Raw genomic sequence first — 27,556 nt, 5'->3', positions numbered from 1 at the left:
CTACCTCCATGGCATTACATCTTGGCTCTCTTGTGTTTCTCCTTCCCAGAGTCCTCCTGGACTCCTAGTCCCTCCTATCTAGATTCCCTATAGGCCAGACAGTGCTTTATTGACAAATAACAGGCAAATAACAGGACTTCCCCAACAAGTGTGCTGTCCTGTAAGCTTCAGGGGTCAGGGTTGGTGACATGTAAAGCTGGACCTTGTTTGTGTCACCTCCAGATAGGGTGTCTGGTAGGATAACACTTCTGTCCGCATCTTTTAGAGAAATGAGATATTCAGCTGAAAGCACCATGGGACTCTTTTACAAGTCCCATGTTTTCTTTAATCACTGAAAGACAACAGTAGTGTGGTGTGTATCATTTTGGATATTGAATAACCAAGTATGTTTGAATGACAGCATCTATCCATTCTTCAGAATTTTGCTTGTACTTGCCATAGACAAACTGAAGCTGGCTTCAGCACCAAATACTGTTGATAGATGTGGGTCCTGTTATCTTTTTTAAGACTTTAAAAAGATTTATATACTTTTATATATATGAGTGGATTTGGCTCTGTATAAGTAAATGAACCGTATATATGCCTGGTGCTCATGGTGGCCAAAAGAATCCATCAGATCCCCTGGACCTGCAGTTAATAATGGTTGTAAGCCACCGTGTGGGCGTTGGGAAGTGAACTAAAGTCCTCTACAAGAGCAGAAAATGTTTGTGACTGATGAACCATCTCTCCAGGCCTGTTTCTTAGATTTAAGGAATAGAATCCAGAGTGTGCTCTGGGGATCATGAGCTCCTGGGGCTGCTGGAGTTACTCTGAAGCGGGGAGCACTTTAGAATTCTGTATACTTCTGTTTGCATGTTCAGAAGTCAGGGATCCTAGTAAACCTTTTTCTCTGTGCTCTATGTAGGATAAGTTTCTCATTGGTGGTAAGTTGCACCGATGAGTTCCTTAAACAGATTTGGTTGAAAGTACTACATGTGAAGAATTACCTTACATGACTGCTGTGTGGCAGTCCACATCTGACTACAGTACACAGACAATTGTCTGAAATATATATTAGTTGCTTTCCTCCTGATTCATCAGAACCACTTCAGGTTTAAATTTTTTTTTTTTATGTGCATTGGTACTTTGCATGCATGCATGTCTGTGTGAGGGTATGAGATCTTGGAGTTACAAGATAGTTGTGAGCTGCCATGTGGGTGCTGGGATTTGTGGGTACCAGGATTTGAACCTGTTTCATCTGGAAGAGCGGTCAGTGTTCTTAATTGCTGAGCCATCTCTCCAGCCCCACCTCGCGTTAGGTTCTAAGTGATAATGTTTTGTTTTGCTTTCTGCCCATCCAGAAAAAAAGCACAGGCAATTCTTTTAAGAGTATAATGAGTTCTTTCTTTGAAGACCTACATGTGGTGGACTTTTCTTTCTTGCTTTTGTGATCATCCCGTTCCTCTTTCTTATGTAGCAAGCTGGTTGCATTAGAGAAGGAAATGAAATACCGTGAATGATAATGAAAGATAGTACCCTACCAAGAAGGCTCCGTCTCAGTCCTGATAGTAAGACCAAGTGTCCTCCATTGGACTGGACCAACATGCTGAAGAATTCAGGAGAGCTCTATGGGACAAGAGCATCTGGGATGGTTAACAGATCAAATGGGAACTCTGGGGGCATAGGGAGGACTTATACCCCCAGCTATGTTTGATTTCAGAAACCTGTACCTCAGGACTAAGAATATTAATTGATTTTTGCAGGACAGGTTGCTTGGAAGCGAGCTGTCAAAGGCGTTAGAGAAATGTGTGATGTGTGTGACACAACCATTTTCAACCTGCACTGGGTGTGCCCTCGGTGTGGGTTTGGAGTGTGTGTGGATTGCTACCGGATGAAGAGGAAGAATTGCCAACAGGGTGAGTGAGGACTGATGGGTTTCCTCCAGCCGCTGACATGCTGGACTTGTCTTTTGTTTTGTGGTTGATGGGTTTCTGAAGCACTGGGACTCTGAGGTTTATGGTAAACAGTTAACCACAAGTCCGTTATTTGCAGGTGCTGCCTACAAGACTTTCTCTTGGATAAGGTGTGTGAAGAGTCAAATACATGAGCCTGAGAACCTGATGCCCACACAGATCATCCCTGGCAAAGGTATTTCCTGTGAGGCAGGGGACACACACGCACCCACCCCCGCCCACCTCTTGGGTAGTATTACTTGGTGTCATGTGATTGCCTGTTAACCTTTAGTGCTGTCCTGAAAATACTCATGAAACATATTAAATAATGTCCCTGCACTTTCTAAGCTCTCAGGGACAGATTTGTAGAAGGAAACAGAGTGCATTTGAGGAAGGCAGGACACGGAGGATGGAGCATCGTGCTGCTGAGAAAAGCACTCTTACAGGACAGTCCTTTCCACTCTGTTGAGGGTGAGCATGCACAGTACTGTCTTGAGCTACTTACCTCTTTCCTCTGTTTTAGCCCTCTACGATGTTGGAGACATTGTGCATTCTATCCGAGCAAGATGGGGTATAAAGGCCAATTGTCCCTGCTCCAACAGACAGTTCAAGCTCTTCTCAAAGCCAGCATTAAAGGAAGACCTGAAACAGGTATTGCTGTTGATGCTTAGTGTATCATCCTTGTGATGTTGTCTGTTTCTCAGCAGACTGAGGGTTCTGTCACTCTAGTCAGTCTGGGGAGAATTCATTCTCACTCCTCACATCACCTGTGTACTTTATCTGTGACTTTTTCCTCGAATAGAAAAACGCATGGTTTAACTTTTTAATTTCTGTATTTCACCTATAAAACAGTGAATTAAAGGAAATCTTGAAAATGAGTCCTTCTGTGCCTAGTACTTGATCCACAGACCTCATCCTGGTGGCGTTGTTACCATCACACCTGTTCCCGAGTCTACTTTCCTCCCTTACCCAGTTGGGTTTGGGAATCAAACTCTTAATGTGTGCACTTTCTAAAACAGCAGTGTGGGCTTAGAAAGCTGTGGTGCTTGGTGCCAGAACTAAACTTGAATTCTTTTTATTTGTTTTAAGACAAGGTCTCTCTAGTCCTGTCTGTCCTAGAACTGGGTATGCAGACTGGGCTGGCTTCAAACTTACAGAGATTACCTGCCCCTGCCTCCCTAGTGCTGGGATTAAAGACTTGGTGAATTTGAATTCTTTGCTGCCATTTGTCACTTTGGCTCTCACACACTGGCTTTCATTTGCTTCAGCTTGCTTACCAATAAGAACAGAGTGGTAGGAAGTACCAGTGACTGGATGATAGCACTGAAGCCCATCTCAGAAAGGAAGGGCCTGGGCCACCACGGGAATCTGAACAGTCCCTTTTTTCCTTTCTGGTTATTTGTGTAAACTCACTGCAACCAATTAACAGTAAGTGGTATGTTCTTCCTGGCCCTTTGAGTTGGAGAGTGTGAAGAGCAGTTCCTCACATTTAAAGCTTGAGTCAAAGAGAACCCTCTGTGTGCTGACTTCTGAGTGCTTGCTCTGGATTCTTGCTGAGTTTCTAGGGGAAATAGGCACAGATCAATCATTTGAAAGCCACTTGGTACACAGGACCGTAGGAATATATACAAGCCTGTCTGGTAAATGACTGAGGCAATACCAAAGTGTGTTCATTACCATGTCTTATGTTTTCATTAGTAGTACTTGAAAACTAAAAATGAAAATCTCTTGTCTTGTCCTAATTGTTCTGTCTTATTACCAGAAGATTGCTACAGTCATGATAGCTGGGGCTATTTTATTATGTGACTTTGTGTTAGCTGTTTGACTCTTACTGGCAGGCTGCTAGGGAAAAAGGTGTAAGAAAAGGAAAATACCAGTCTTCAGCCTACCCTTAGTTCTCCTTTTACACTTATAGACATCCTTATCTGGAGAAAAACCAACTCTTGGAACCATGCTCCAGCAGAGTTCCCCTGTGTCGGAACCAGCGGCTGTGGGTGGAGAAACAGCCCCCAAGCCAGCCAGCAGCGTGAAGCCTGCCTGTCCTACCAACACATCGCCTCTAAACTGGCTGGCCGACCTTACCAGTGGTAATGTCAACAAGGAAAACAAGGGTGAGTGTTTCCCATCTGGAGTACTCGAGTATATTCACAGAGAAACTTAGCAGCTAAAATTGCTGTGAGAACAAGACTAGAAATATTGTGCATGGAAAGTGCTCCCTGCTATCATCCAGGTGCATGGCACCAATAAAAACTGATGATAGTAGCACCCAAAACAGGAACTTTGCCTTCTCATAGAATTTAGGTGAAGGTGAAAGCATTTTGGCAAGAATGGAGTTGGTGCTGACTTTTTGTCATTACTACTGATAGCGTATTCTTTTTTTTTTTGGTTTTTCGAGACAGGGTTTCTCTGTATTGTTTTGGAGGCTGTCAGTCCAGCCCAACCTCGAACTCACAGAGATCTGCCTGCCTCTGCCTCCTGAGTGCTGGGATTAAAGGCGTGCGCCACCACTGCCCAGCCTGATAGCGTATTCTCACAGAGTGCATTCTGGTTACTTTCCCCCCTTGTTTTTTATCTCCCTCCTACCCTTGACAGTCCTGCCTCTTCCCTACAAATTTATTTGATTGGTTTTCTGTTTTGAGCTTACAGAGTTTAACTAGGATTTTCTATAGAAATCATGGGCTTGAAGCTAGCTGTTAGAACATGTCCCTCTCTATAGGATCTAGTTCATTAGTGAGTGGCAGGGTCCATGAGCCACTCCACCCCATCCATCATTAATTATTGGGCAGCCTGATCTGTGTGGCCAGTGGGTGTAGGCTGTGACTCATGGCCATGACCGTGTGGTGCTTAGATGGCATTTTGTAGGCCTTTTCCCTATTTTCTGGTTCTGAAGTTCTTTGTTCTCCCTATTCCTTCTGTGCTTCCTGAGCCTTGAGGAGGTCTTACACATGTTTTAAGTGATTGTTCACTTGCTGTCCTGTCTTGTATTAGGCACAATGTGCTGTCTTTTCTTGCATCCATGGCTCAGAATGACCTGATGTAAACACAAAGAGATATGGACTTTGGAAACAGATAAAGTTAGACAAGAATTTTGCCTTCTGGAAAGAGAAAAATTGCAAGTCAGTTTTTTCATGCAGATGTCTTAAGATTTTTCTAAATCAGATTTGATGTCATAAAGAATTTGTATGAATGACCATACAAATATGTACATGTAATTGAACATCTAAAAGTTGAAGAAGAAAGTCATGTAATGAGATGTGGAAAAACTGGGTTTTAATGCCTGTAATGTTTATGAAAGTCTGAAATTAAGACTAGAAGAGAGAACTGGGCAGGTGGTGGCACACGTCTTTAATCCCAGCACAGAGGCAGGAGTTCAAGGCCAGTCTGGTCTACAAAGCTACACAGAGAAACCCCATCTAGTTAAAAAAAAAAAAAAAAAAAAAAAAAAGACTAGAAGAGAATATCATTAAGGGTTTTTTCAGCAAAAATGCTCCCAGCAAGCATTATAAATAATGATTTTTAGGGGTGGGGTAGGGAAATGTCTCACTGTGTTGTCCAGTTTGGTCTTCCATTCCTGACCTTAATTTCTGGTTTCCCCCTGGGTATTTGGTACTGTTTAGAATTCTTATCTGACATACACAGTGTTTATCCTTGTAGATTTTTTTTTTTTTTTTTTTTTTGGTTTTAGGAGAGGAAGCTACACACCCTGAAGTCATTCTAATAGAGACTAACAGGGAATTTGCCTTGAATGCACATCTGGATGTTTTGCTTTTGTTTTAGAAAAACAGCTGACAATGCCAACTTTAAAGAATGAAATCAAATGCCTTCCACCCCTGCCCCCTCTGAACAAGTCCAGCACAGTCCTTCACACTTTTAACAGCACAATTTTGACACCTGTGAGCAACAATAACTCTGGTTTCCTTCGAAATCTCTTGAATTCCTCCACAGGAAAGGTATGTGCTTGTTTTATTATTTGTTCCCATATGAAGTTGAGTAGAAAAAGTGATAGGAATCATATGTCATTGTGGATGCTCTACAGACTCATAGGGATGGGATGGGCTCCTCATTTCAGTTAATCTTGGTTTGTTTTTTGTTTTTGTTTTGTTTTCATTTTCTTAAACCCAAGTTGTGTGAGTTGAGGGCTTGCCTCTTTGGGTTCTCTAATTTGGTCTTTTGTGGATATGTGATGTGTGCTTTATTGCACCATCATAGAGATGAGTTTTTTTCAACAGTAGAAAGTGGCATATTTAAGATTTGTGTTCTTATCAAATTTAGACAGAAAATGGACTCAAAAACACACCCAAAATCCTTGATGACATCTTTGCCTCTTTGGTGCAAAACAAGAGTTCTTCTGACTTACCCAAGAGGCCTCAAGGACTGACTATCAAGCCAAGCATTCTTGGCTTTGACACTCCTCACTACTGGCTGTGTGATAACCGCCTGCTGTGTTTACAAGATCCCAACAATAAGAGCAATTGGAATGTGTTTAGGGAATGTTGGAAACAAGGGCAGGTAAGGTAATACTGGCCTCTGGCCCTGTCTGGTTCCTTTAGCAGACTCTGGTAATCCCACCTCTATCCTTACTTTCCCTCCTTGGTGGTGTTTATTTCCTCTCCTCCTGCTTTTGTATTTGTTTGGGGCGTTTGTAATTTAGGGCTGGGTGTGGCTGTGTCTTGTGTAAAGTGACTCAACTACACTCTTTCCTACTCAATTTGACTGCTTTCAGGCAGCTGTTTCTTTGGGTTTGATGAGAGAGATAGGTCTGAATGATCTTGTGTGGTCAGCCTCAATAGTGCAAGCGACTAAGAAGCTGTTGGGGTTTGAGGGATTTGACAAAATGCAATTTATAAAGAAAATCACATACCCCATTTTCCTGGATTAAACCCTGTGCTGGGGGCTGGTGAGATGAGTCAGTGGTTAAGAACTGTTGCTCTTGCCAAAGACCTGCGTTGGTTCCCAGAGCGCATGCTTGGCTTGTAGCTGCCTGGGTCAGCATCTTTTGGTCTCCAAGAGCATCTGAACACAGATGGCAAGACATACACAGAGACACACACCCAGATACACACATAAATAAAAACAAACCTTTTTTCAAAAGAGAGAAACGTGTGCTGAAAGCAGTTCTGCATGGGCCACAGCCATGTAACGCCATCTTGGAATTGGTGTGTCATCCCCTGTGTTGCCGGCTGTCAAGGGCAGCACTGTTGGCCTTCAGTTGTGGTTGATCCATTTGCAGTGTTCACAGCCTTATGGGTAACACTTTTTGGCCTTTATGTCATGTTCATAGACACCCAGTCTGGTGTTGTGCCTTGGAGGGCATCACAAGAGCTAGCAGCTTAATAACCCAGACATTGTTGTACACCCTGAGAGTAGGCGGATAGTGAGGAGACAGCAGTGTGGATGCTCTGAAGACCAGCAGTGTGCTCCAAGAGGGCAGAGCTGGTGGAGGTCAGACTTACATCTCCTCTCCTCCTCCTCCTTCCTTTAGCCAGTGATGGTGTCGGGAGTGCATCATAAACTAAACACTGAACTCTGGAAGCCTGAGTCCTTCAGGAAGGAGTTTGGTGAGCAGGAAGTGGACCTAGTCAATTGTAGGACGAATGAAATCATCACAGGAGCCACAGTCGGAGACTTCTGGGATGGATTTGAAGATGTTCCAAGTATGTATTAAAGATCTTTAAAGGAGGTTGAGGATGTGTGAAGAAGGGGACAGGAATAGCAGGAGCCTAAGGAACCGGGCCTTCAAAATTAGCTATGTCATTCTCTTTGTTTTTACAAAGTTATGCATGTGAACTGACTGGTCGTATAAGAAAGCAGTTATGGCCGGGTAGTGGTGGCGCACGCCTTTAATCCCAGCACTCGGGAGGCAGAGGCAGGCGGATCTCTGTGAGTTCGAGGCCAGGCTTGACCGACAGCCTCCAAAACAATACAGAGAAACCCTGTCTCGTAAAACCAAAAAAAAAAAAAAAAAAAAAAAAAAAAAAGAAAGCAGTTATGACTAAACCTGATGTATGTAGTTCATAAAATGGGGCATAGAGGACACTAATGGACCTTCCTGTCCCTGGACAGAAAGGAGGTGGTCTCAACCTCTATTCTGAGTAAAACAAGCTGTTTCTGTTTCATGCTGAGCTTAGAAGGTGTGTCTGTGCACTAGCGCCAGGGGTCATCTGTCCATCCTTCTGTCTGCGTCTCCTCCTCCCCTTCTGATGGTGTGGGAAGGTAGTGGGTTGTCCGGTGGTGCTGCCCAAAAGCAAGGAGTTCAGGCACAAGTTCTATGTGTGCGAAAATGGGAATCCAGTAGACCTTAACTAGCCGTCTTTATTTTGCTATCCCCTAAGTACAGCTTTATTTCTGATGCCATAAAAATAAGAGTTGGCAATTGGCAGGAGGGAGATAGCAAAGTTGTACAGATAAAATACTTTATTTGTAATACTAAGGTATAAACTAACTTGCCATTTCTTTTTTCTGAATTATGTATTTCTTTATTCTGGTTCATCTCTAGACCGTTTGAAAAATGAAAAAGAAAAAGAACCAATGGTGTTGAAACTTAAGGACTGGCCACCAGGAGAAGACTTTAGAGATATGATGCCTTCCAGGTATGGCTGAGCTAATCCTCCCTTGGTAATACACATTCCCTCCAGTAGTGGGAAGGTAGTTTTTAAGGAGGTGTAAGACAGCTTCATGGTTTCATTGGTTTTGATTTTTTTTTTCTATATTGTACCTGTACTCTTAGGAGATATGTATATTTTTAAATGATGGAAAGGGTAATGACTTTAAATCTGGCTAGTGAATGGTCTACATATTTAATATGGAAGTGCCCTACCCTGAGATTGGCAGGCTGGTTTTTAGGCAGTCCTGGGGTCATACAGCTAGCTCACTTACTAAGCACTAAGACATCTGAATTGCTAGATCCATTTTCTCAAATTAAGCTTAAGACCTTAGAAAGGAGCCTAAGGGGTAAAATGTCACCTGAGTGCTAGCTCCCCGCAGGAAGTATGTATCAGCTCTATTGCTTGAAACATGCCAGAGCATTTTGACACACCCATTTGGCACAGTAAAGACACATCTCTTTATGACAGCTGTAGTTCTAAATACCAAGGCTAGCCTTCTGTGTCTCAGATTTGCTCTTTTTCTCTATAGAGGGGCCGTAAGAAGACCTAGAGTACCAGAGTAGAAAAAGCAATCTTGCTTTGCAAATTCTTGGTTTCTTGTTCTAGATTTGATGATCTGATGGCCAACATTCCACTGCCCGAGTACACCAGGCGAGATGGCAAACTGAACTTGGCCTCTAGACTGCCAAACTACTTTGTACGACCAGACCTGGGCCCCAAGATGTATAATGCTTATGGTAAGAAGGAAATGTCTAATTGCACATAATGGAAATAAAACAAAACAAGGTTGAAGTGGAAAACAATGTTACCTGACCCCTACACAAGGTGTTTGTAAAAATGCTTAGATTGAGAACAGCAAGACACTGCCTTAGTTGCTGCGCATTCTCTGTCTCTTGGTCACACGTATATGTATTTGCTTTTCACAGCTGCAGTTTTAAGTCAGATGACAATTTTATGTTTTTTTGTCTTCAACATCTTAACTTTAATCGCAGAAACTTCACATTGTGCGGTTATTTCAATCTTGGAGAACTAGGTCAGTATTGCTAGCCTTCTCAATTCTTGGTGTTTGTTTTTAACATTTGCTACTTAGATGCAGTGTTGCCCACTAATGTTATACAGTGCATGACTGCTTTGCGAAATCATGACACTGAAAGAGGGAGAGAAGGAAGGGAGAGTATGGGAGAGGTTTCGAGATGAGTTCTGACTTGAAGTAGTTTAGCAGCAGGTAAATCTGATCTTCCCAGACAGCAACCAGTAGGTGGCAGTGTCTGCAAAAGCTTTCCTTAGGAAGAACTGAGACTCCTGATGATAGTGGGGATGAGGCGTTGTATAACCCTGGTTCCAGCTGCCTCATTTTAGAGTCTGGTTGTTTCGGTGTAGTAACCCATGACTGGAAAGGGTAGGGGAGTAGGAATTCATTTGTCTTTATTTTGTTACAGCCCTCAGTATTACCCAGTGTTGTTCTGGCCAAACAGCCTGCAGGCCCCACCTGCCATTCTGTTTGGACTCTTCCTCCAGGTGCACCCTCTCTTGTCCTTAGTCACTGTCTTTGAGGTCTGTGTTCATCACTCTCTCCTGTCTATAACTCTATCAAATGTTTTCTTGGGGCTAGAGAGGTGACTCGGTGGTGAGGGGTGCTTGCTGCTGCTCCCTTGTCAGAAGCGTACACTGCCTGTAACTCCACTTCCAGAGGATCTCATGACCTCTGACCTCTGTGGGTACATGCACACATGTGATACACACTCAACACAAGCCCATATATATACACATGAAAATGTTTAAATAAATATAGTGAACGATTTTTTGGCATAGTGTTGTTGGAGCTTGCTTTTGAGCTTTCTGTTAAGTAAAATCTGACTTTAAAATACTTTCTTGGGAATATGTACCATTTCATCTCATTTTTGGCATGATAATCGCTTTTTTACCTATGTTTTGTACGTTTTACAATAAATCATCTTTAACCCTATTGAAACTTCAGTGTCTTGTGCAAGGGCTCATGCTCATTCATCATCCAGTGTAAAACACTGTCAGCTGTTTACTGGGATTGTCTCATTGGGTCTTCCCTTCATATTCTTCTTTATCATTTTAAAGCACCTTTCAAATTCCATGATTTGAATCAAATGTTCAAGGATTTACTTTTACTTGTTCCTAGCGTTGGCATTTCAGCAAGGTGGAAATAAGGCAGTGTGACTGACTGGGTTCTAGGTCCCAGGTTGGCGTGTAGCCTCCCTCAAATGGTATCTATCCACCAGCAAGCCAGAAATGTAGCCTTTGTGAGACTGCCAGGCCGGTACCTGCCCTGCTTAGAGGGAGAGACTGGTGGCTACTGTGAACACTGGAGGGGACTTGGTACACTGCGCAGTGCTCCCTCCTGCTGAGTGGAGCTGCCTGAGGTTGCACTGTGTGTGGAAGCAGCTCTCAGGGACTCCTTGAGCAAGCTTAGCTGTTGTATTTGTCTTTAAGCCTTCGTTGGTTATGAAGCCAAAGCTTGACCATAGCAGTTTCTGCAAGCACCCTTTGAGCAAATCTTACGTACAGGAGATCACTCCCACTCTGATTCCTCGCTGCATGTGTTCTTGGTTCCAAGTACCCTGGTACACTTGGGCATTTTATTTTTACAGGATTGATCACTCCAGAAGATCGGAAATATGGGACCACAAATCTTCACTTAGATGTATCTGATGCAGCTAATGTTATGGTTTATGTGGGAATTCCTAAAGGACAGTGTGAGCAGGAAGAAGGTAAGGTCTGAAACATGGAAGCTGGGCCTACTGTTTACTGTCTGAGCTAGGACCTGTGGTTCATACTTGCTTTCTCTTGTTCTAGAAGTTCTTAGAACCATCCAAGATGGAGATTCTGATGAACTCACAATCAAGCGATTTATTGAAGGAAAAGAGAAGCCAGGAGCCCTCTGGCACATATATGCTGCTAAGGACACGGAGAAGATAAGAGAATTCCTTAAAAAGGTGTGCTGCTTCTTACCCTGTGCCATGTGAGGAGAGCCTAAGAATAGGAATACTATAGATTACCACATGATGCAAATGCATGTCAATTGGGTGGGCTGTCAGTGGTTGCTAAGAAACCAGGATTCTAAAAAGGGAGGCCTTGTCTTCTGTTTTTGTTTTCTATTGTATGCACTTGGAGATTCTTGTTCTGTCTTCAGTTGCATTTGTCTGATCATCACAGCATCACCTTGCAGCTTTTTTTTTTTAACCTTTTTTAATACTGTCCCCAAAATATGGCTATTTCATTATTTCATTTGTCAGTCCTGGACCCCAAGCTCTCGTGCTCTCAGTAAGTCACTGGAGTCTGTTGGCTTTGTTCTCAGTTGGCGAGAGACCTAACTGTAGAGGGCAGCAGGGCTTGGGAGGACTTGCTGTCACTGTAGTTACAGGGTGTTATGTGCAGGTTACCAGCACTGGAAAGATAGGGTTTTCTCTCTCAAGCTCCGCTCAGTGTCGAGGCTGCTGGTGAAAACCAGGGATATCTGACTGATATTCTCTAGTCACACCTGAGTCATAGGAACGTTCCTAGCCCATTTGTGGTCCTGACACCAAGTAGGTCCTGTAATAACCAGTTGCTAGAAATAGAGTGTTTCTGTTAAAGAGCGACTCTTTGACTTCCTGGTCACCATATTCCCTTAGTAATGTCACTTTTTTGAGTATGCCTTTTCAGACACTGAATGTGGAATAAAGAATTTCAGTCTGTGCCTTTGAGACTGTTTCATAATTCAGATTGTTAGGTATGTACAGACCTTCAATAAGTGTAAGATAAGTTGTTTGTAGGAATCTATTTACGTTTAAAAATTGGACCTAAAATACTGTCCAAGAGCATATCCAGACTATAGGAAGCAATAGCAGCAGTCTGGTTTCCTTTGTGATTCATACTGCTCATGTGTTTGCTGTTTCTACCAGTGGGGACACACAACTTGATGGCAGCCTGATTGTTTATTGACTGCTTGTATTTTGGAAAGGGAAAACACCCTCTTTGGTTCTTGGCATTTGCTAAGTTGCAAGCTATTTTTAATGTATTGTAGGTATCAGAAGAGCAGGGCCAAGAAAACCCTGCAGACCACGATCCTATTCACGATCAGAGCTGGTATTTAGACCGATCACTAAGAAAGCGCCTTTATCAAGAGTATGGAGTTCAAGGCTGGGCTATTGTACAATTTCTTGGAGATGTGGTATTTATCCCAGCTGGAGCTCCACATCAGGTCAGAACCAGTTATTAATTCCTAGGTATTGCCTTTCTCCTGTGAACTTAAGGGTGTTATAGCTGTGGCTTGGTGTTTTTCAGGTTCATAACTTGTACAGCTGTATCAAAGTTGCTGAAGACTTTGTGTCTCCGGAGCATGTTAAACACTGCTTCTGGCTTACTCAGGAATTCCGTTACTTGTCACAGACTCATACCAACCATGAGGATAAATTGCAGGTAAAAATAGCACCATTTCCTGGCATTTGCTGCCTAAGACTTCATGACCCAGAAGTAACAAGAGTCAGTGTACATGGCCATATCAATTAGAATAGTGAACTAGCTTTCTGTCTAGTTGAGTGACAAAGCTACAAGCCCAGAGGAAGCCTTGCCCTTCTTATATCACTCAGGTACTGAAATAGATAGACTTTTGATCCTGGGCTTAGCCACCAGTCAGGAATCTGGAACATAATGCCTGGCTTTAGTGTTGTGGTGTTTTTGTCACGTGACAGAGCAGGACTGAATGAACACTCAGATCAGAAGGGGCTGTTTTCAGAGACTTGGTTTGAGTAGTGAGTTGCACACACTGTGTATGTAGCTCACACCTGCATTCCCAGCTCCTCTAATCCAGAGGCTGAGCTGCAGCAAGATCATAGTTCCAACATAATTAACAGTGAATTAATGCATTTGCCTCATATTTGAAAACTGCAGTAATTGTTAAAGTCTGAGTGGCCAAAACCAGTTAAGGAACAAAAGGGCTTTGTGAGTTCTCCAGAAAAGACATGGATTTTTGTTTGGGGGGGGGGCATGGTGTATATGTGTTGTGTATTAACTTAAATTCTGAGAGAAGAAAATAAAGTTGTGTATGACAAGGTTATTCTTAGTGAGGGATTTTAGGTTTAATGAAGTAGTCATTTTTTTTCTTCTTTCTCTTCAGGTGAAGAATGTCATCTACCATGCAGTGAAAGATGCAGTTGCTATGCTGAAAGCCAGTGAAGCCAGTTTGGGCAAACCTTAACTCCTCTCTGACATTTGAGATGAATTATTGGCAGCTGATCAAACTCTTCAGGCAGGCTTCCTGTGGACTTTGAGATTTCATGTTACCTCATCTTCTTTTTTAAAGTACACCCAACTTGCAAGGGTACTGTCTCTAATGTATATTTCTAGTGTTTACAGACACTAAGTGTGTATATGTAGTAACTATTTACAGACCACGCATCCTTATACTGTGACTTCACCTAGTGCAGATCTTCTACCTAGCTGAAGACTGTTGGCTCTGAAACAATACTTGCAGTTATTCCCCAGCTGTTTATTTGGACAGCTCATTCAAATGGATTTTTTAACTATTAGGGATCACTGCTAAGTTTAATGGGATTTTATTTTATTTTATTTTATGTCAGTTGGAGCACCCTCCCCCACCCACTAGGGTCCAGAAGAACAATGGAGGAAATGACAGCTAATGGTGCAGTTCTAAATGTATTGCATAGGACTGGCATTATATAGCAGAAATAACTACTGTATAATTCTTGGGGTTAACCATCTTTAGTTAATGGAATTTTAATTTAAATGAAGCTTTGCTAATTTTAAGTGGTAAGCATTTTGCATTAAAATATTCATATAATACTTTGGCTTGGTTCACTTCCATTTTTCTGTGTTTGCACACCTTCTAGAAAATGTAAGTTTAAATTATTGGTGCAGGAGCCTTTCCTAAAAGCAAAGAATTCAGATGTTCACAACAGCACTGATCTGTCCCACTTTTGTGAACAGCCATAGCATTTGGAGATTGGAACTAACCCAAACCCAAATAGTGACTGCTAACTGAGCAATAAGTTGTCTGTCTTGTGTTCCTGTGTGTACTAAAGAGGAGAGGCAGTGTTGGGCGGGTTAGGACCGTTAGACCTAAAGTCCCCATCTCCTTGAAGGGCCAACAATGGTGAAGAAGAGTCCTCTCTGTGGTCCTTCTCTTGGGCTGTTGTAACTGCAGAAGGAATTTGTTCATCAGTGGTTAAGTAGACAAGGCCTAGAGTGCAGGTGTGACCCAGATTTAGGGAAGGCCTTCCTGCTTCAAATAGTCTAATTAAAGAAATCTCTCACAGGCCAGCCCAGCAACTTGGGTTTTAGTTGACTTCAGCTGTAGCCAAACTGACACCCAAGGTTTGCCATGACATACATATGAGAAGACTTCCCCAAACTTGGCAAAATAATTATCAGTGATATAATAATGGATATTTAAAAGTAAGAAGACTGGTTTTTGTTGTTTTTGTTTTTGTTTTTTAATTGGCAACCTTCTGCTTCTACGGACGAAAGGTAAGAGATGTTGGAGATCGCCTGGTGGGTGTACAAGGCCCAGCAGTAGAAGGTCTCTGTCTGGAGGTCTCTCGGGGCCCAGTAGAACAGGGACTTGCTGGAGCTCCACTACTAACCCAGGCCTCTCAAGACTCAGAAGCCACAAAAATGTGGCAGCTTAAGTCGATGTTCTGATCTGTGGAAAATGCTTGTAAAATACAGCTAAGAATTAGAATACATACAGGCCTAAACCCATTTACTTATTTTTGTGAAGAGACAGGAAATATTTAAAGAAATAACCCAGAAAAACAAAGCGATCAGAGAATAATTGCCAAAACAGCAATGACTCAAAGCTGACTAACCCTGTTCTCTACTTCCCAAGGATGGCGTTGACGGCCTCTAACTCACATCCACCCACCCCTGCCTACCAAGTGCTGGCATTCGATGTGAGCTATCTCATCTGCTCATCCTCTGTTGGCTAATGCTGTAGCTTCAGCTGGGTGCTTTATAAAAACAGGGTTATTTAGCTCAATTTTGGAGGCTGAAGCCATGGCCTGGTAAAGGTTTCATGGGAGGTGGCAGTTATGACAGTACAGTGAGAGGGAGAGAATGTGAGAGCCAACGCCAGGGAGAAGACATTAACAAAGCAGACAAGCTTCTCAGAAGCCCTGTGGATTTGATGTCAGTCTCATACACAAAGTATAAAAAGAAAATTACAAGTCAATACAGGTGCATACACAGAAGATCCAGGTGAGAAATACTGGCAAGTTCAAATGCAACAAGATGTTAAACATAGAAGGACAAAAAAGTAAACACATGCAAGACCAGCTTGATAGTAGAGTATCTGCATAAAACAGTGAAAGTTAACATGCTTTCTTTTTAAAGACAGGCTTTCTCTGTGTGACTGTCCATTCTGGAACTTGTTCTGTATATAGATAAGGCTGGCCTCAAACCCCGATCCATCTGTCTCCTCAAAAGTCCTGGGACTAAAAGCATGTGCCGCCACCATCCAGCTTTGCACATCCTGTTTGAGACGTTACCAGTATGGGCTGAGCATAGACTATTGTCAAAAAGTGTACACACTCTAGGAGCTGGTGAGGTGGCTTAAACCTGACAACCTGAATCCAATTCCTGGAACCCATTTGGTGAGTGGAGAGACCAAGCCCTGCAAATTGTCCTTTGACCTTCACAAATGCCTACACATACACACAAAACACATGTTAAAGATGTGTTGCTTTGAACAAAAGAGTACCATTTTGTGTAGTTAACACTGATACTGCTTTTTTGTCACTCCATACAGCTCTGTACCCAGCAGTACCCCACCCCTTTTGAGACATGTCCTCTATAGCTCCGGTGGACATGGAACTTCTAATTGGACCACAGCGGCCTCTGGGGTGTATGCCACTGGCCTGGCCTATTCCCTTTTCAACAGGCTCCGGTACACCCTCCCCCTCTCCTCTCCTCCCCATCCCCCACCTTTTCTCTTAATTGGTATAGCTGCAATTACTATCTAGTGTCATTTTAGCCTTGAGGATTATCCATTTCTTGCAGGGGAGATGCAGAAACACCAAATACCTTTAGCTTTTGTTTTCCAGGAGCTATTTAGTTTTTCCTTTATTCTGAAGGGGATGTTTTGCTGTATAGATTTTTTTTTTTTTAAACATTCTAAAAATGTTATCCTACTGTCTCCTGGTCACAGTGGTCTGTGATCCTAAAATATGTATAAATATTTCTGAAGATCCCTTTACCTACTCTTTGGTGGCTTTAAAGATACTTTTTCATCTGTGGCCTCTACTGCCATATGTCTAAGTATGAGTCCCTTAGAGGTTAAGAGTTTAGCCTGTGGGAATCTTTCTGGAACCAATGAGACGTCACCAGTGGACCAACGTCAGGGTAGCCCCTGAAAAACCTTGGAGCTGCATCTAGTTTGGATTCTTAGTTTATGTGGGGTGGGCAAACAAGAGTGTCAGGTTGTTAAGGGCCATGGTCCAGTGTGTGAGCTATTCCTCCAGGTCATTTTGTCCCGGGTAGCAAGTGAAGTCATGCTTAGCAAGAGGCAGTCCAGGGCTAGTGAGCTGCCATTTTTCCCTTTCATTCGGCATGTGACCCCGGCTATGAGAGGTAGGTCTTCCCCCTTGGCACTTCTCTCTGGAAATGTTCAGAGGTGTCTCTCAATCCAAGCAGATAAGATAACCATCACATAGATACATAATATAGATCTTATATTAGTATATATAATTAGACTGGCAGAAAGCCTTTTCTATGAATGATCCTGAACAACTGCATATCCACATGCAAAAAGCCATCAAACCTACACACTGACTTTAACATCCTTCATAAAAATGAACTGGAATTCAATATAAAACCTCAATATAAAACACGATACAAGGGCCAGTGAGCTGGCTCAGTGAAAAAACATGCTGACCTCCAAGCCTGACCACCCGAGTCTGATCTTTAGAGCCCACATGGTGGAAAGGGAACCAACTCCTACAAGTTGTCTTCTGACCTCCAAATGTACACTGTGGCTCACATACATCCCACCACAATAAACACATGTAACTAAAACAAGACAAACTGATGTATCTGTGTACATACTTGAGGATTGAACCCAGGACCTTGTACATGCCAGGCCAGTACTCTACCACTGAGCTACATCCCCTGTAGTGACACTCTTTTTTTTTTTTTTTTACACCAAAGGCATGATATACAAATAAACAATTGAGAAGCAGGATTTTATTAAAAGTAAAAAACTTCAGCTTTGAGCAGCTGTCAACAATGAGAGAACAGACTGGAGAATAGGATGAAGTCTGATAGACAATTGGTCCAAAATATGTAAGAGGACCTTAAAACTGAATAATCAGAAGACAATCCCGTTTATAAAATGAACAAACACCAACAGTAAAGAAATACAGGTGGCAAGCTGGGCATGGTGGTAGAGCAGAGAGGTCATGAGTTCAAGGCCACTATTTCAGCATTTTCAAACAAAATACAGAGAAGGCAAGTATAAAAAACAGGTGCCCAGAGTATTCATCAGGGATTACAGATTGACAAGATACCAACACAACAGGAATCCCTCATGACAAATGCTGCCAGGGATGCAGAATGGCAAAGTCTTCCTCCTACAAGGTGGACAGTGTGCTATGCAAGGCTGGCGTGGCCTCTTACAGCACCAAGTATATGCTGACCACATGATGCCATGGTTGAGCTCCCTGGTATCCCCCAGAAATAGAAACTCACGCACAGGAAAAACTGCTGTGGACATTGCTTCAAAATGAGAGGCAGTCCATATGCCCTTCAGGACAAGTACATCCAGAAAATAGAATGCTGCTCAGTGAGGAGAGCTAAACAAGTCATGAACCCACATGGAGGAAACTTAAATGCCCATTACCACATGAGGGAAGACAGACTGAAAGGCTGGAAAAGGAAAACCCATGGAGACAGCAGACGGGCCAATGGATGCCATGGGATCAGTGAAAAGGGGACGAACAGAGCACATAGGGTTGTTTTGGGGTTGCAAAGCCATCTACCACAGTAATGATAGACACAGGCCATTGTACATTAGTGTTTATGACTTCAGCAAACTGCTGTGTCATTTGTGATGACTTCATGGTCATCACATGCCAAAGAGCTTTTCAAACTGTCACGAAGTGCAACTGCATCTCAAGCATGGCCTGATGTGTATGTTTCGATGCCTAAGCAAAGCTGCTTGCTGGTTAGCTCTTGCTGTTCATGGTTAGGCTGTGTCCCTGTGTACAAGACACTTGGCTCCAAGCAAGAATGGGGGTAAGAGTCTTGATCCCAGAGGTGTCTGTTCTGCATAACACTTGCCATTCAGAGGAATGACTAACAGTACAGCGCATTCCCAACATCCACTGGTTAAGCAGATGACAACTGCACGAGAGTGCCCCAACCCTGTCTGTGCAGATGAGGACCAGCAGCTCCCGAGCGAGCAGAAGGCACTTCTGCTGAGCTCCCACACTCTGATGCCTGGCGACGGCACTTCCTCTTTCCAGGGCCAACACTGACATCTGGGAGGTCAACCTTGAGTCTACTGCATGTGACTTACAATGACACCAAGAGCTAAAGTAGAAGTTTATTGACATCCACTTATGCAGTATTTTACACATACACACCAGTAGAGAGCCATCAACATTCAATTGACTCTTCTCAGAATTGCTTCATGAGAAAATGGGTTTCTTCGCCCTCCCCCAAGAAAGATACTTCTGCTATTTATGTTCTTGAAAATAATGCATTTGATTATACCACCTTCATAAAAACAATCCTTAAAACCTCTGCAGACAGTGAAGATACACTAGCATAGAACCCTCTCCAAAATGCAACGCTTCACAACAGAGGTGTAGTGCAAGAGATACAGGAAATGGTGACTCCTCAGAGGCTGTGCCCACACCTAGAGGAGGGCACCAGAGATGAGGCCCCAACTGGATGGCCCTAGCTTCGGAGTGTGGCCAGTCGGGACTGCATGGCCTCCAGGTCCTCTTCATCCTCATCCTCTCCCTCTTCTGAGGCAGCCATTGCTCCTGAAGGTTCAGGCTCAGGAAGGGCGTCGGTTACTTTACTGGGCGCTTTGCCCAAGGCTCCTGAAGAGAGAAGACAGCTTAGCACTGCAGATGGAACAAGTTCCTCCATCTTTCTAGCCTCCTCTCAGGACGGGGCAGTGGAGCTGCTGTCTAGAGTGGGAACTTGCTTCCTCTGACACTGCACATCCCAGCTGAGGGAATGATGCCAGGGGACAGACAGACTTATGATGGTGGACAGACAGACTAGTTATGTTACCCTTGAGAGATCTGACCTCCATCTCCCAAGTAGCTATTACTACAATAGTAATACCACATCCACCCAAAATCCTAAGGATTTTATTTTATTTTTTATTTTTTTTGGTTTTTCGAGACAGGGTTTCTCTGAATTGTTTTGGAGGCTGTCCTGGAACTCACTTTGTAGACCAGGCTGGCCTCGAACTCACAGAGATCCACCTGCCTCTGCCTCCCTAGTGCTGGGATTAAAGGCGTGCGCCACCAACATCCTACTTTAAATTCCTAAATACTACTGAAAAACCTAAATTTTAATTTCTCTGAATAAAGTTTAATTGTTGAAGCCAGCCTGGGTGGCGCAGGCTTCTAATCTCAGCTCACTAGGAAGCTGAGACAGGAGTACAGAAAATAAGGTTTAGACTAGAGTGAGTTCAGGGCCAGCAGGAGCAACTTAATGAGCCCCTATCTCAAAATAGAGGCTGGGAATACAGCTCAGCAGTGGAGTCCTTGTTTTGTGTGTGAGACCCCAGACCCAATCCCTACTGCCACAGGAAACAAAGCCAAACCACCACATTGCTAGCCAGGTGTCTATAATCCAGTACGAACCAGGTGTGGGGTGCATGCCTGTAATCCAGTATTCTAGGTGAGTGACGCAAGAAGAGTGCTTGACATGCTAAAGTTGGGTCTATACTAACTCAAATTCCTAAATAGCTGTTTTCAACTAATGTGAAAATTAGAAACTAAAAATCCTTTGTTTCTTAAAAACTGGATATTGCTTTACCATACATTCCTGAAAAATGCCTTGCATATTCCAACACAGGAGAAATGCAGATGTAGCCCATGTTGGTGACTGTGAGAAGAAGGGTAGGGTGGGAAGGGATGCCGGCTCTCCTGGCCGTACCTGCTGTGATTTCAAAGAGGATCCTGTCGATCTCCATTTCTGCTGCTTCCTCCATTTCTTCCTGGTCATCCATGCTTTCGAATGTATCCTCTAACATCTCCTCTATGATTCCAGCCTGAATAGAGAACAAAGTGTCACCTCCCTCAAGGTTACATCTGTTCCCAACACCCCTAGACAGCACCCAGAGGGAGCTCTAGTTCTGAGTCTAGTGCACTTTCCCAGGTGACAAGTGAGACAGGTGGAAGGAACCGCTGAGGACGGCCTCTGCATCCGAAGACCCAAAGGGAAAGCGCGCTCTCCATTCAGAGGCTTGGAGACTGCAGCTACTGGTGGCAGTTCCTACAGAGCCCTGGCAGGGCAGCAGTCCTCAGGAGCATACCCTTGAGCTGCCTGGAAAGAACTGCCTTCCACTGCAAACATGACCTGAGAGGGAAGGCTTGAAACACAGGATGAAAACTGCTTGGAGACACAGGCTAACAAGGGTATGAGCAGGGAAGGACTCTAGAATGTTCAAAACACCGTCCAGCATGGCAGGTCACAGCTGCCAGAGTATAGTTAACCTGGTGGGTGGCTGTGCTGAGTATCAATCCATCACCAAACCCCGATCGCCTCTCAAGAGAAGTCAAGAGTTCCTGTCCTGCAAAGCAAGGCCAGTCACTTTGCTGGAAGCCTGTGCCTGCCTGGCAGTCAGCCTTCTTTTTTACAAAGTAACAAGGGTGGAAAGATGGCAAGATGGCTCAGTTGGTAATTGTACAAAAAGCTGGGGACCTTTTCAAATCCCCAGAACCCATTTAAGGAGCTACGCACTGTCAGGCCACATCTGTACCCAGTACTTTGGGGAGGGAGGGTGTTTTAGCAGAGGCAGGGAGGTCTCTCCCTGACAAGCTTCAAGTTCAGTGAGAGTCTGTCTCAAAAAGAAATGGCAGAAACACAGAGGAAGGTACCCAATGCCAACCTCTGTTTCCACATGCACACATCCACACGAGTGTACATCATGCAACAGTGCTCACACATATATGTGCATGTATGCATACACACACTTTAAAAGAAAATAGCAAGGGACCATTGTGAGGCACAAACAAAAAGGTCTGCAATTGTCCTGCTTAGCAGTGTCCCCAGCTCCAGATGGGGTCACTCAGTGTTAGCAGAGCAAAGGGTCAAAAAGCACCCTCCCATGTCAGAAAGGGGTCCCAAACAAGCAGCCAGAAGGGAACCCTAGGACCCTTGCAAACCCAGAGGCATTGCTTCTTTGCAGAGCCTGGAGCAGGTGGCAGTGGCGGCTTTGGCCTCTGCTCCTGTCCCAGTAACCCACTCATCTTGTCTTTGTGCTTTGTGACCCAAAGTAACTCTCCGTGACAAGAATCTAGCTAGTGCCTAGCCCGATTTTAGCCACTTTCCCTACCCAAATGAGCAGTCTCATGTCATGGTCACCAAGGTGGAGCCCTACAGCCTAGCTAATTGGAATGCTGGAGTCTACTGGTCAATACTCAGCCCTTGGGAGGATTGTAGCCTGTCTCAAACAAAACAAAACCCCACAGACTAAGTAAAAGCAAAAACTCAATAATTATTGATTGGTTAAAAGAACTTAAGAGAATCCAAACTAACAGTCCTCCTCATTCTGGAGACAGATTATCATTTATCTATTTATTCATTAAATTCCTGGCCTATGCAACAGAGCCAGGCACTGAGGACAAACGCAAAGTCTAAGAACACATCCCTGCTCTTTCAGAGTTGAATCACCTTGGACAGCTTTGATATTCACCTGATCACTATTAGCACTCAGTACTTAGAACCTACAATATAAAAGCTTCCTTCAAACTATACTTTTAGTGTTCATAAACCATAAGCTCAAAACCTTAGAATTTTGTTTTTGTCTTAGTAACTCATTCACTCATACTTTGGTGGCTACCTAAGTTAAAACGTGCAGGCTTGGAGTCACTCTAGGAATTAATATATAGTGATCTCCAGCCTGAGTGCATACCAGATATAAAGAATACACCCCTCCTGATCCATTCATTCCCTGTTGCTATTGCCCAAGCATTTTCTTCTAAAGAGGTGGGCCCTGGGCTTTTAATGATATTTTCCTATCTGTTCTTCTCAGCCCTCCACACCCGCTTTGTCCCCAGTGCCCAGTGTATGGCACGTTCACAGACAACACTCTGGGAGGCAGGAGGAGATCCACACAGGAATTTGAGTTGTATACTCTTGGTTGTCAGACCACAGGTCTCAACTAAGAAACAGCACTCACGCAAGCTGTCAGCTCAGATGATGAGGGCAGACACATCTGTGGTCCAGCTCAAGCCTTACTTATAACCCAAGAGACCTTGGGTTGCCTAGCAGCTTCAAGACTGTGTAAAATACCCCAACTGAGCACCTGGAGAACAAGACAGGCCAAAATGCCATCAGTTGTGGCTCAGTAACAATGGCCTCCTCTGATCCCTGGCCCTGCCTGGGGGCCACTAGAGTAGTTCCTGCCACACCCTATCCTGGGGGTGCCAGGGACCTAGATACTTTCCATTTGGTGTCAGCCTCTCTCTGTGGTTAAATGGGCATCAACAAACAACTACAGACTGTAGGGCAGATCTGGGGTTTCCTAAACAAAGGATCTGGGCCACAGTCATTTCATGCAAGTGTTACCCAGGGCTGCTTTTACACTGACAGGCAAAGCTGAGCGGTTACAAGAATGGCCATCACGGTGTAACGTGTATTTGTTATCTAGCAATCACCTCTTGCGGCTTCACTAACCCTCAGGACACACAGTGAAATGAATGCCACTTTGTCGCTTCCCTCCTGCTGGAGCCCACAGACCCCACCACTGGATGGTTCCCTCTGGAGATGTAGGCATGCTTGTGCTGCTGCTTCCCACACTTACAAATTCACCCAGCCTCTGCTATGCTTTGCACAACAACGCTTTCAACCAGATAACATAACACTGGTGGAGCAGCCACACTCCTCTCCAGTCACACCCACACAGGCCCCGGCCCGGCCCAGCTCAGAAGACCTCTCGGTGGATTGGAGAGAAAGCAGAACTAGCCAGTCACCTTCATCATCTCTTTGGACAGCTCCCGCATGGTGGCCTGGATTTCTGGGATCTTCACAAGACTCTGCATAGCCTTCATCACTTCTGTGCTCTTTTGCAGGGAACCAGCTACTCTTAGGACCGCTGAAAAGCAAAGGCTGCGTCACCCAGGATTGTTCGAAAGACAATGTGTACAGAGAGCGCCCAGCTCAGGGCTGCTCTAGCAGGTGGACTACAAACTTACTGCTGTGCCTTTATGATATATTACTGTGCTAGATGCCTAAGAGGTCATGCTTTAAAACTAAATCCCATCTAGGCATGCTGGACAGTTTCATGTCATCTTGACACAAGCTAGAGTCATCTGAGGGAGAGAACCTCAATTAAGAAAATGCCTCGATAAGATCATGCTATACACAAGCCTGTAAGGCATTTTCCTAATTAGTGATTGATGGGGAGGGCCCAGCCCATTGCATTGGTGCCATCCCAGGCTGTGGTCCTGGGTTCAATAAGAAAGCAAGATGAGTAAGCCATGATGAGCAAGCCAGGAAGCAGAACCCCTTCACGGCCCTGCATCAGTTCCTGCCTCCTTGTTCCTACTGTGCTTGAGTTCCTGTCTTGGAATGTAAGCCAAATAAAACTCTTTTCCCCCAACTTGCTTTTTTGGTGTTTCGTCACAGCAATAGAAACCAAACTAAGACACTGGGGTATTTATGGTGTGACCTCTCTGAGTATTCACACCAATGGGCCACAGTGGAGAGTGGCCTGAAGGTCTGCAGCTGACCATCAGGGAGGGAGACTTAGTATGACACCTGGAGACAAGCCATAAATGAGAGGCAGGTTTCTAGACTACTATGTGTATGTATGTATATATGTGTGTCTGTGCATGAGTGGCGGTGTCTGGTATCTGAGGAGGCCAGAAGAGGGCATCAGATTTCCTGAAGCTGGAGTTACCACCGAGGAGAACACTCAATTTCATTTTTATTTAGAGCAGACTCACTAGCTTATTCTTGATAAGCACACTGCACCCCACGCAGTAGCTAACAACCAATGTTCCAAACTCAGCAGCAGGGAGCAGAGGCAGAGGACATGTGAACCTGAGGCCAGCCTGGCCTATACAGTGAGTTCCAAGTCACTACCACCACATCTCTCAGGGAGTTGCTGTTTGTTTTAATCTTGTTGTTTTTGTTTTTTGTGGTGCTGGGGGTGGAACCCAGAGCCTTATACATGCCAGAAAAGCACCAATAATGATCCATATCTCCAGTCCAAAGCACATGTGTAGAGGTCAGAGACAAACTCTGAGTAGTCGGGTCTCTCCTTTCATAGTGGGTTCTGGGGATGAACTCAGGTCACCAAGCTTGTGCAGCAAGCACTAAGCACTAAGCAATAGCCCTGGTGTTGGCACCTGAAAAGCTGATATCACTGACACACAAACACATAAGAAGTATCTATGGACACCACCAGTGGGCTTCAGATCCTATAATCCAGAAAACAATAAATTTCTAGATACATGTTATTACAGAGTATTATTTTAACTAGGCAAAGATGTGTTACATTTGTTTATGCTGTGGAGTATTACTTTTTTAACTGTGTGAGGTTTTTTCCTTGTTTCTTCTGCCTTTGTCAAAGATGTAAAGATGTGTTACATTTTTTAATTATGTGAAAATGTGTTGAATTTATTTCACCTTGCCTGCCTAAGGCACCCAATTGGTCTAACAAAAAGTTGGACGTCAATAGCTAGTTAGTAGAGACAGGTGGGGCCAGCAGGCAGAAGAGGAACAGGAGGAGGAATCTAGGCTCAGGGAGAAGTAGAACGAAGAGAACAAGGGAGAAAGAGGAGGACATGCCCAGTGCCAAAAGCAAGGCATCTGCCAGCCAGACACGAGAATCAGAAAAGTAGTGTACAGAAAGAAAGGAAGGAAGGAAGGGAGGGAGGGAGGGAGGGAGGGAGGGAGGGAGAGGGAGGGAGGGAGGGAGGGAGGGAGGGAGGGAGGGAGGGAGGGAGGAAGGAAGGAAGGAAGGAAGGAAGGAAGGAAGGAAGGAAAGAAGGAAGGTTAAAGAGCCCTGAGACAACATATATGAAGAGAAACAGGTTAATTTATAAGAGCTAGCAAGACACAAGCCTAAGCTAAGGATGAGCATTCATAACTAATAATAAATCTCCGTGTCATGATTTGGGCGCTGGTTGGTGGCCCAAGAGAAAGCCTGCTACAGACACACATGATCTACCAAGGAGAGTCAATCAATAATAAAATGTCTCCCACTACAGAAACACAAAGGACTAGGCAGCGTAACTCATAAATTCTACTAAACAGTTAGATGAATTAATTATTCTCAAACCTCCATAAGATTACCTCCAAAACCATTTTTTGAGGTTATCATTATCCTGATGCCAAAGTCAGACTAGGGAACTACATGAAAAATATAAGCTAATATCACTAGTAAACAAAAATGCCAACTTTCTCAACAAAATATTGTAAATAAAGGGCAAAGGAAGGGGAAGTGATTACTAATGAAATAATTCACTGTGATCAAGTGGAATTTATCCTTGGGATGGAAAGATAGTTCAACATACACAAAGTATTAATAAACAAGGATAAAAGTGGACTTATTTCAACGGATGAAAAAAACACATCCTTCCACAGTAAAACAAAGCAAACAGTCTAGAGGAGACTAGGTAAAGAGGGGACATATCTCTAATGAAAGTCATGTGTGGCAAACCTGTAGAAAGAGGAGACGGCAAGACAGGTCAGTGACAAGCAGGCCCATCCTCACCACTTCTTCCCCTCCCCTCCCTTTGGGTAGGGAAATAAACTAAAACTACAACTTCACGATACCAGGCCAAGGCTCTGCTCCTAAACTAGAGCTGAAGCCCAGTAATACTTTGGGGAGGGGGATGTTTACAGACAGAATCTTACTATGTAGTTCAGATGGGCTCAGAACTCATTTTCAACTCACAGCCTGTCTTAGTCTCCCAGGTGCTAGGATTATAAGCATGAACCACCAGTACAGGAGATTCTAGCCATCACAACTACTCAGGGGAAATAGATAAAAGATTTTTTTTTTTACAAGACAGGGTTTCTCTGTATTGTTTTGGAGGCTGTTGGTCCAGCCCAGCCTCGAACTCACAGAGATCCGCCTGCCTCTGCCTCCCGAGTGCTGGGATTAAAGGTGTGCGCCACCAACACCCAGCCGGAATCATTTTCTGGAAAATGTAATAATCAGTGGAATAAGGCAGACATGGAAAACAGAACACACATGCACCGCCTCCAAGTGCATTCTAATGAAGCTGAAATCACAGAAGCAGAGAACAAAGGCTCTATCTAATGGTCTCCAGAAGATGCCAGGCAGGAGGGACTTTGAAGGGGATAAATGAATATTGCTGACCAAAGGCAGCAAGTGTCAAAGTCAGGAGAAATTGCTTTTGAAATGTACTCTGCATGGTAGGTAACTATTACAGTTAATAATAACACATACTTCAAAGTAACAGAGTGGGGCAAGAGGCACAACCCAGTGGCAGAGAGCCTGCTTAGCATATGCACAGTCTGGGGTTCAATTCCCAGCCCTGGAACAATGTCAAAAGTCCAGGCAAGAGAAGATGAATATGCTAACGGACCCAGAAATCAAAACCACATTTTTTTTTTTTTGGTTTTTCGAGACAGGGTTTCTCTGTGGCTTTGGAGGCTGTCCTGGAACTCCCTTGGTAGTCCAGGCTGGTCTCGAACTCACAGAGATCCGCCTGCCTCTGCCTCCCGAGTGCTGGGATTAAAGGAGTGTGCCACCAATGCCTGGCCTCAAAACCACATTTTATCCTGGAAATATTTATAATTATGGTCTGTTAATAAAAAAAATAAATG

General features: G+C 43.9%; 2 protein-coding genes across 4 annotated transcripts in view; one reads left to right on the top strand and one right to left on the bottom strand.

Annotated features, from left to right (window-relative positions):
* Positions 1-14,350, top strand: part of Kdm3a (lysine demethylase 3A) — a 43,963-nt gene extending 29,613 nt beyond the window's left edge. For both annotated transcript variants that reach the window (XM_040737784.1, XM_040737785.1), the window contains exons 13-26: positions 1,743-1,895; positions 2,032-2,127; positions 2,455-2,582; positions 3,847-4,042; positions 5,709-5,881; positions 6,204-6,440; positions 7,414-7,585; positions 8,428-8,521; positions 9,143-9,273; positions 11,158-11,277; positions 11,363-11,502; positions 12,573-12,749; positions 12,833-12,967; positions 13,665-14,350. In XM_040737784.1, the coding sequence (XP_040593718.1) occupies positions 1,743-1,895; positions 2,032-2,127; positions 2,455-2,582; positions 3,847-4,042; positions 5,709-5,881; positions 6,204-6,440; positions 7,414-7,585; positions 8,428-8,521; positions 9,143-9,273; positions 11,158-11,277; positions 11,363-11,502; positions 12,573-12,749; positions 12,833-12,967; positions 13,665-13,745 (2,033 nt within the window). In that variant the 3' untranslated portion in view covers positions 13,746-14,350. The remainder of the gene's footprint in view (positions 1-1,742; positions 1,896-2,031; positions 2,128-2,454; positions 2,583-3,846; positions 4,043-5,708; positions 5,882-6,203; positions 6,441-7,413; positions 7,586-8,427; positions 8,522-9,142; positions 9,274-11,157; positions 11,278-11,362; positions 11,503-12,572; positions 12,750-12,832; positions 12,968-13,664) is intronic.
* A 4,744-nt stretch (positions 14,351-19,094) lies between these two features.
* Positions 19,095-27,556, bottom strand: part of LOC106021602 (charged multivesicular body protein 3) — a 29,470-nt gene continuing 21,008 nt past the window's right edge. For both annotated transcript variants that reach the window (XM_040737789.1, XM_040737790.1), the window contains exons 4-6: positions 23,725-23,846; positions 20,684-20,798; positions 19,095-19,611 (exon numbers count right to left, since the gene is read on the bottom strand). In XM_040737789.1, coding sequence (XP_040593723.1) covers positions 19,463-19,611; positions 20,684-20,798; positions 23,725-23,846 — 386 coding nt within the window. In that variant the 3' untranslated portion in view covers positions 19,095-19,462. The remainder of the gene's footprint in view (positions 19,612-20,683; positions 20,799-23,724; positions 23,847-27,556) is intronic.

The sequence above is a fragment of the Mesocricetus auratus genome, unplaced genomic scaffold (assembly GCF_017639785.1).
Source record: "Mesocricetus auratus isolate SY011 unplaced genomic scaffold, BCM_Maur_2.0 Super-Scaffold_100676, whole genome shotgun sequence".
Taxonomy (NCBI): Eukaryota; Metazoa; Chordata; class Mammalia; order Rodentia; family Cricetidae; genus Mesocricetus; species Mesocricetus auratus.
This window is presented reverse-complemented; position numbering and strand designations above follow the sequence as displayed.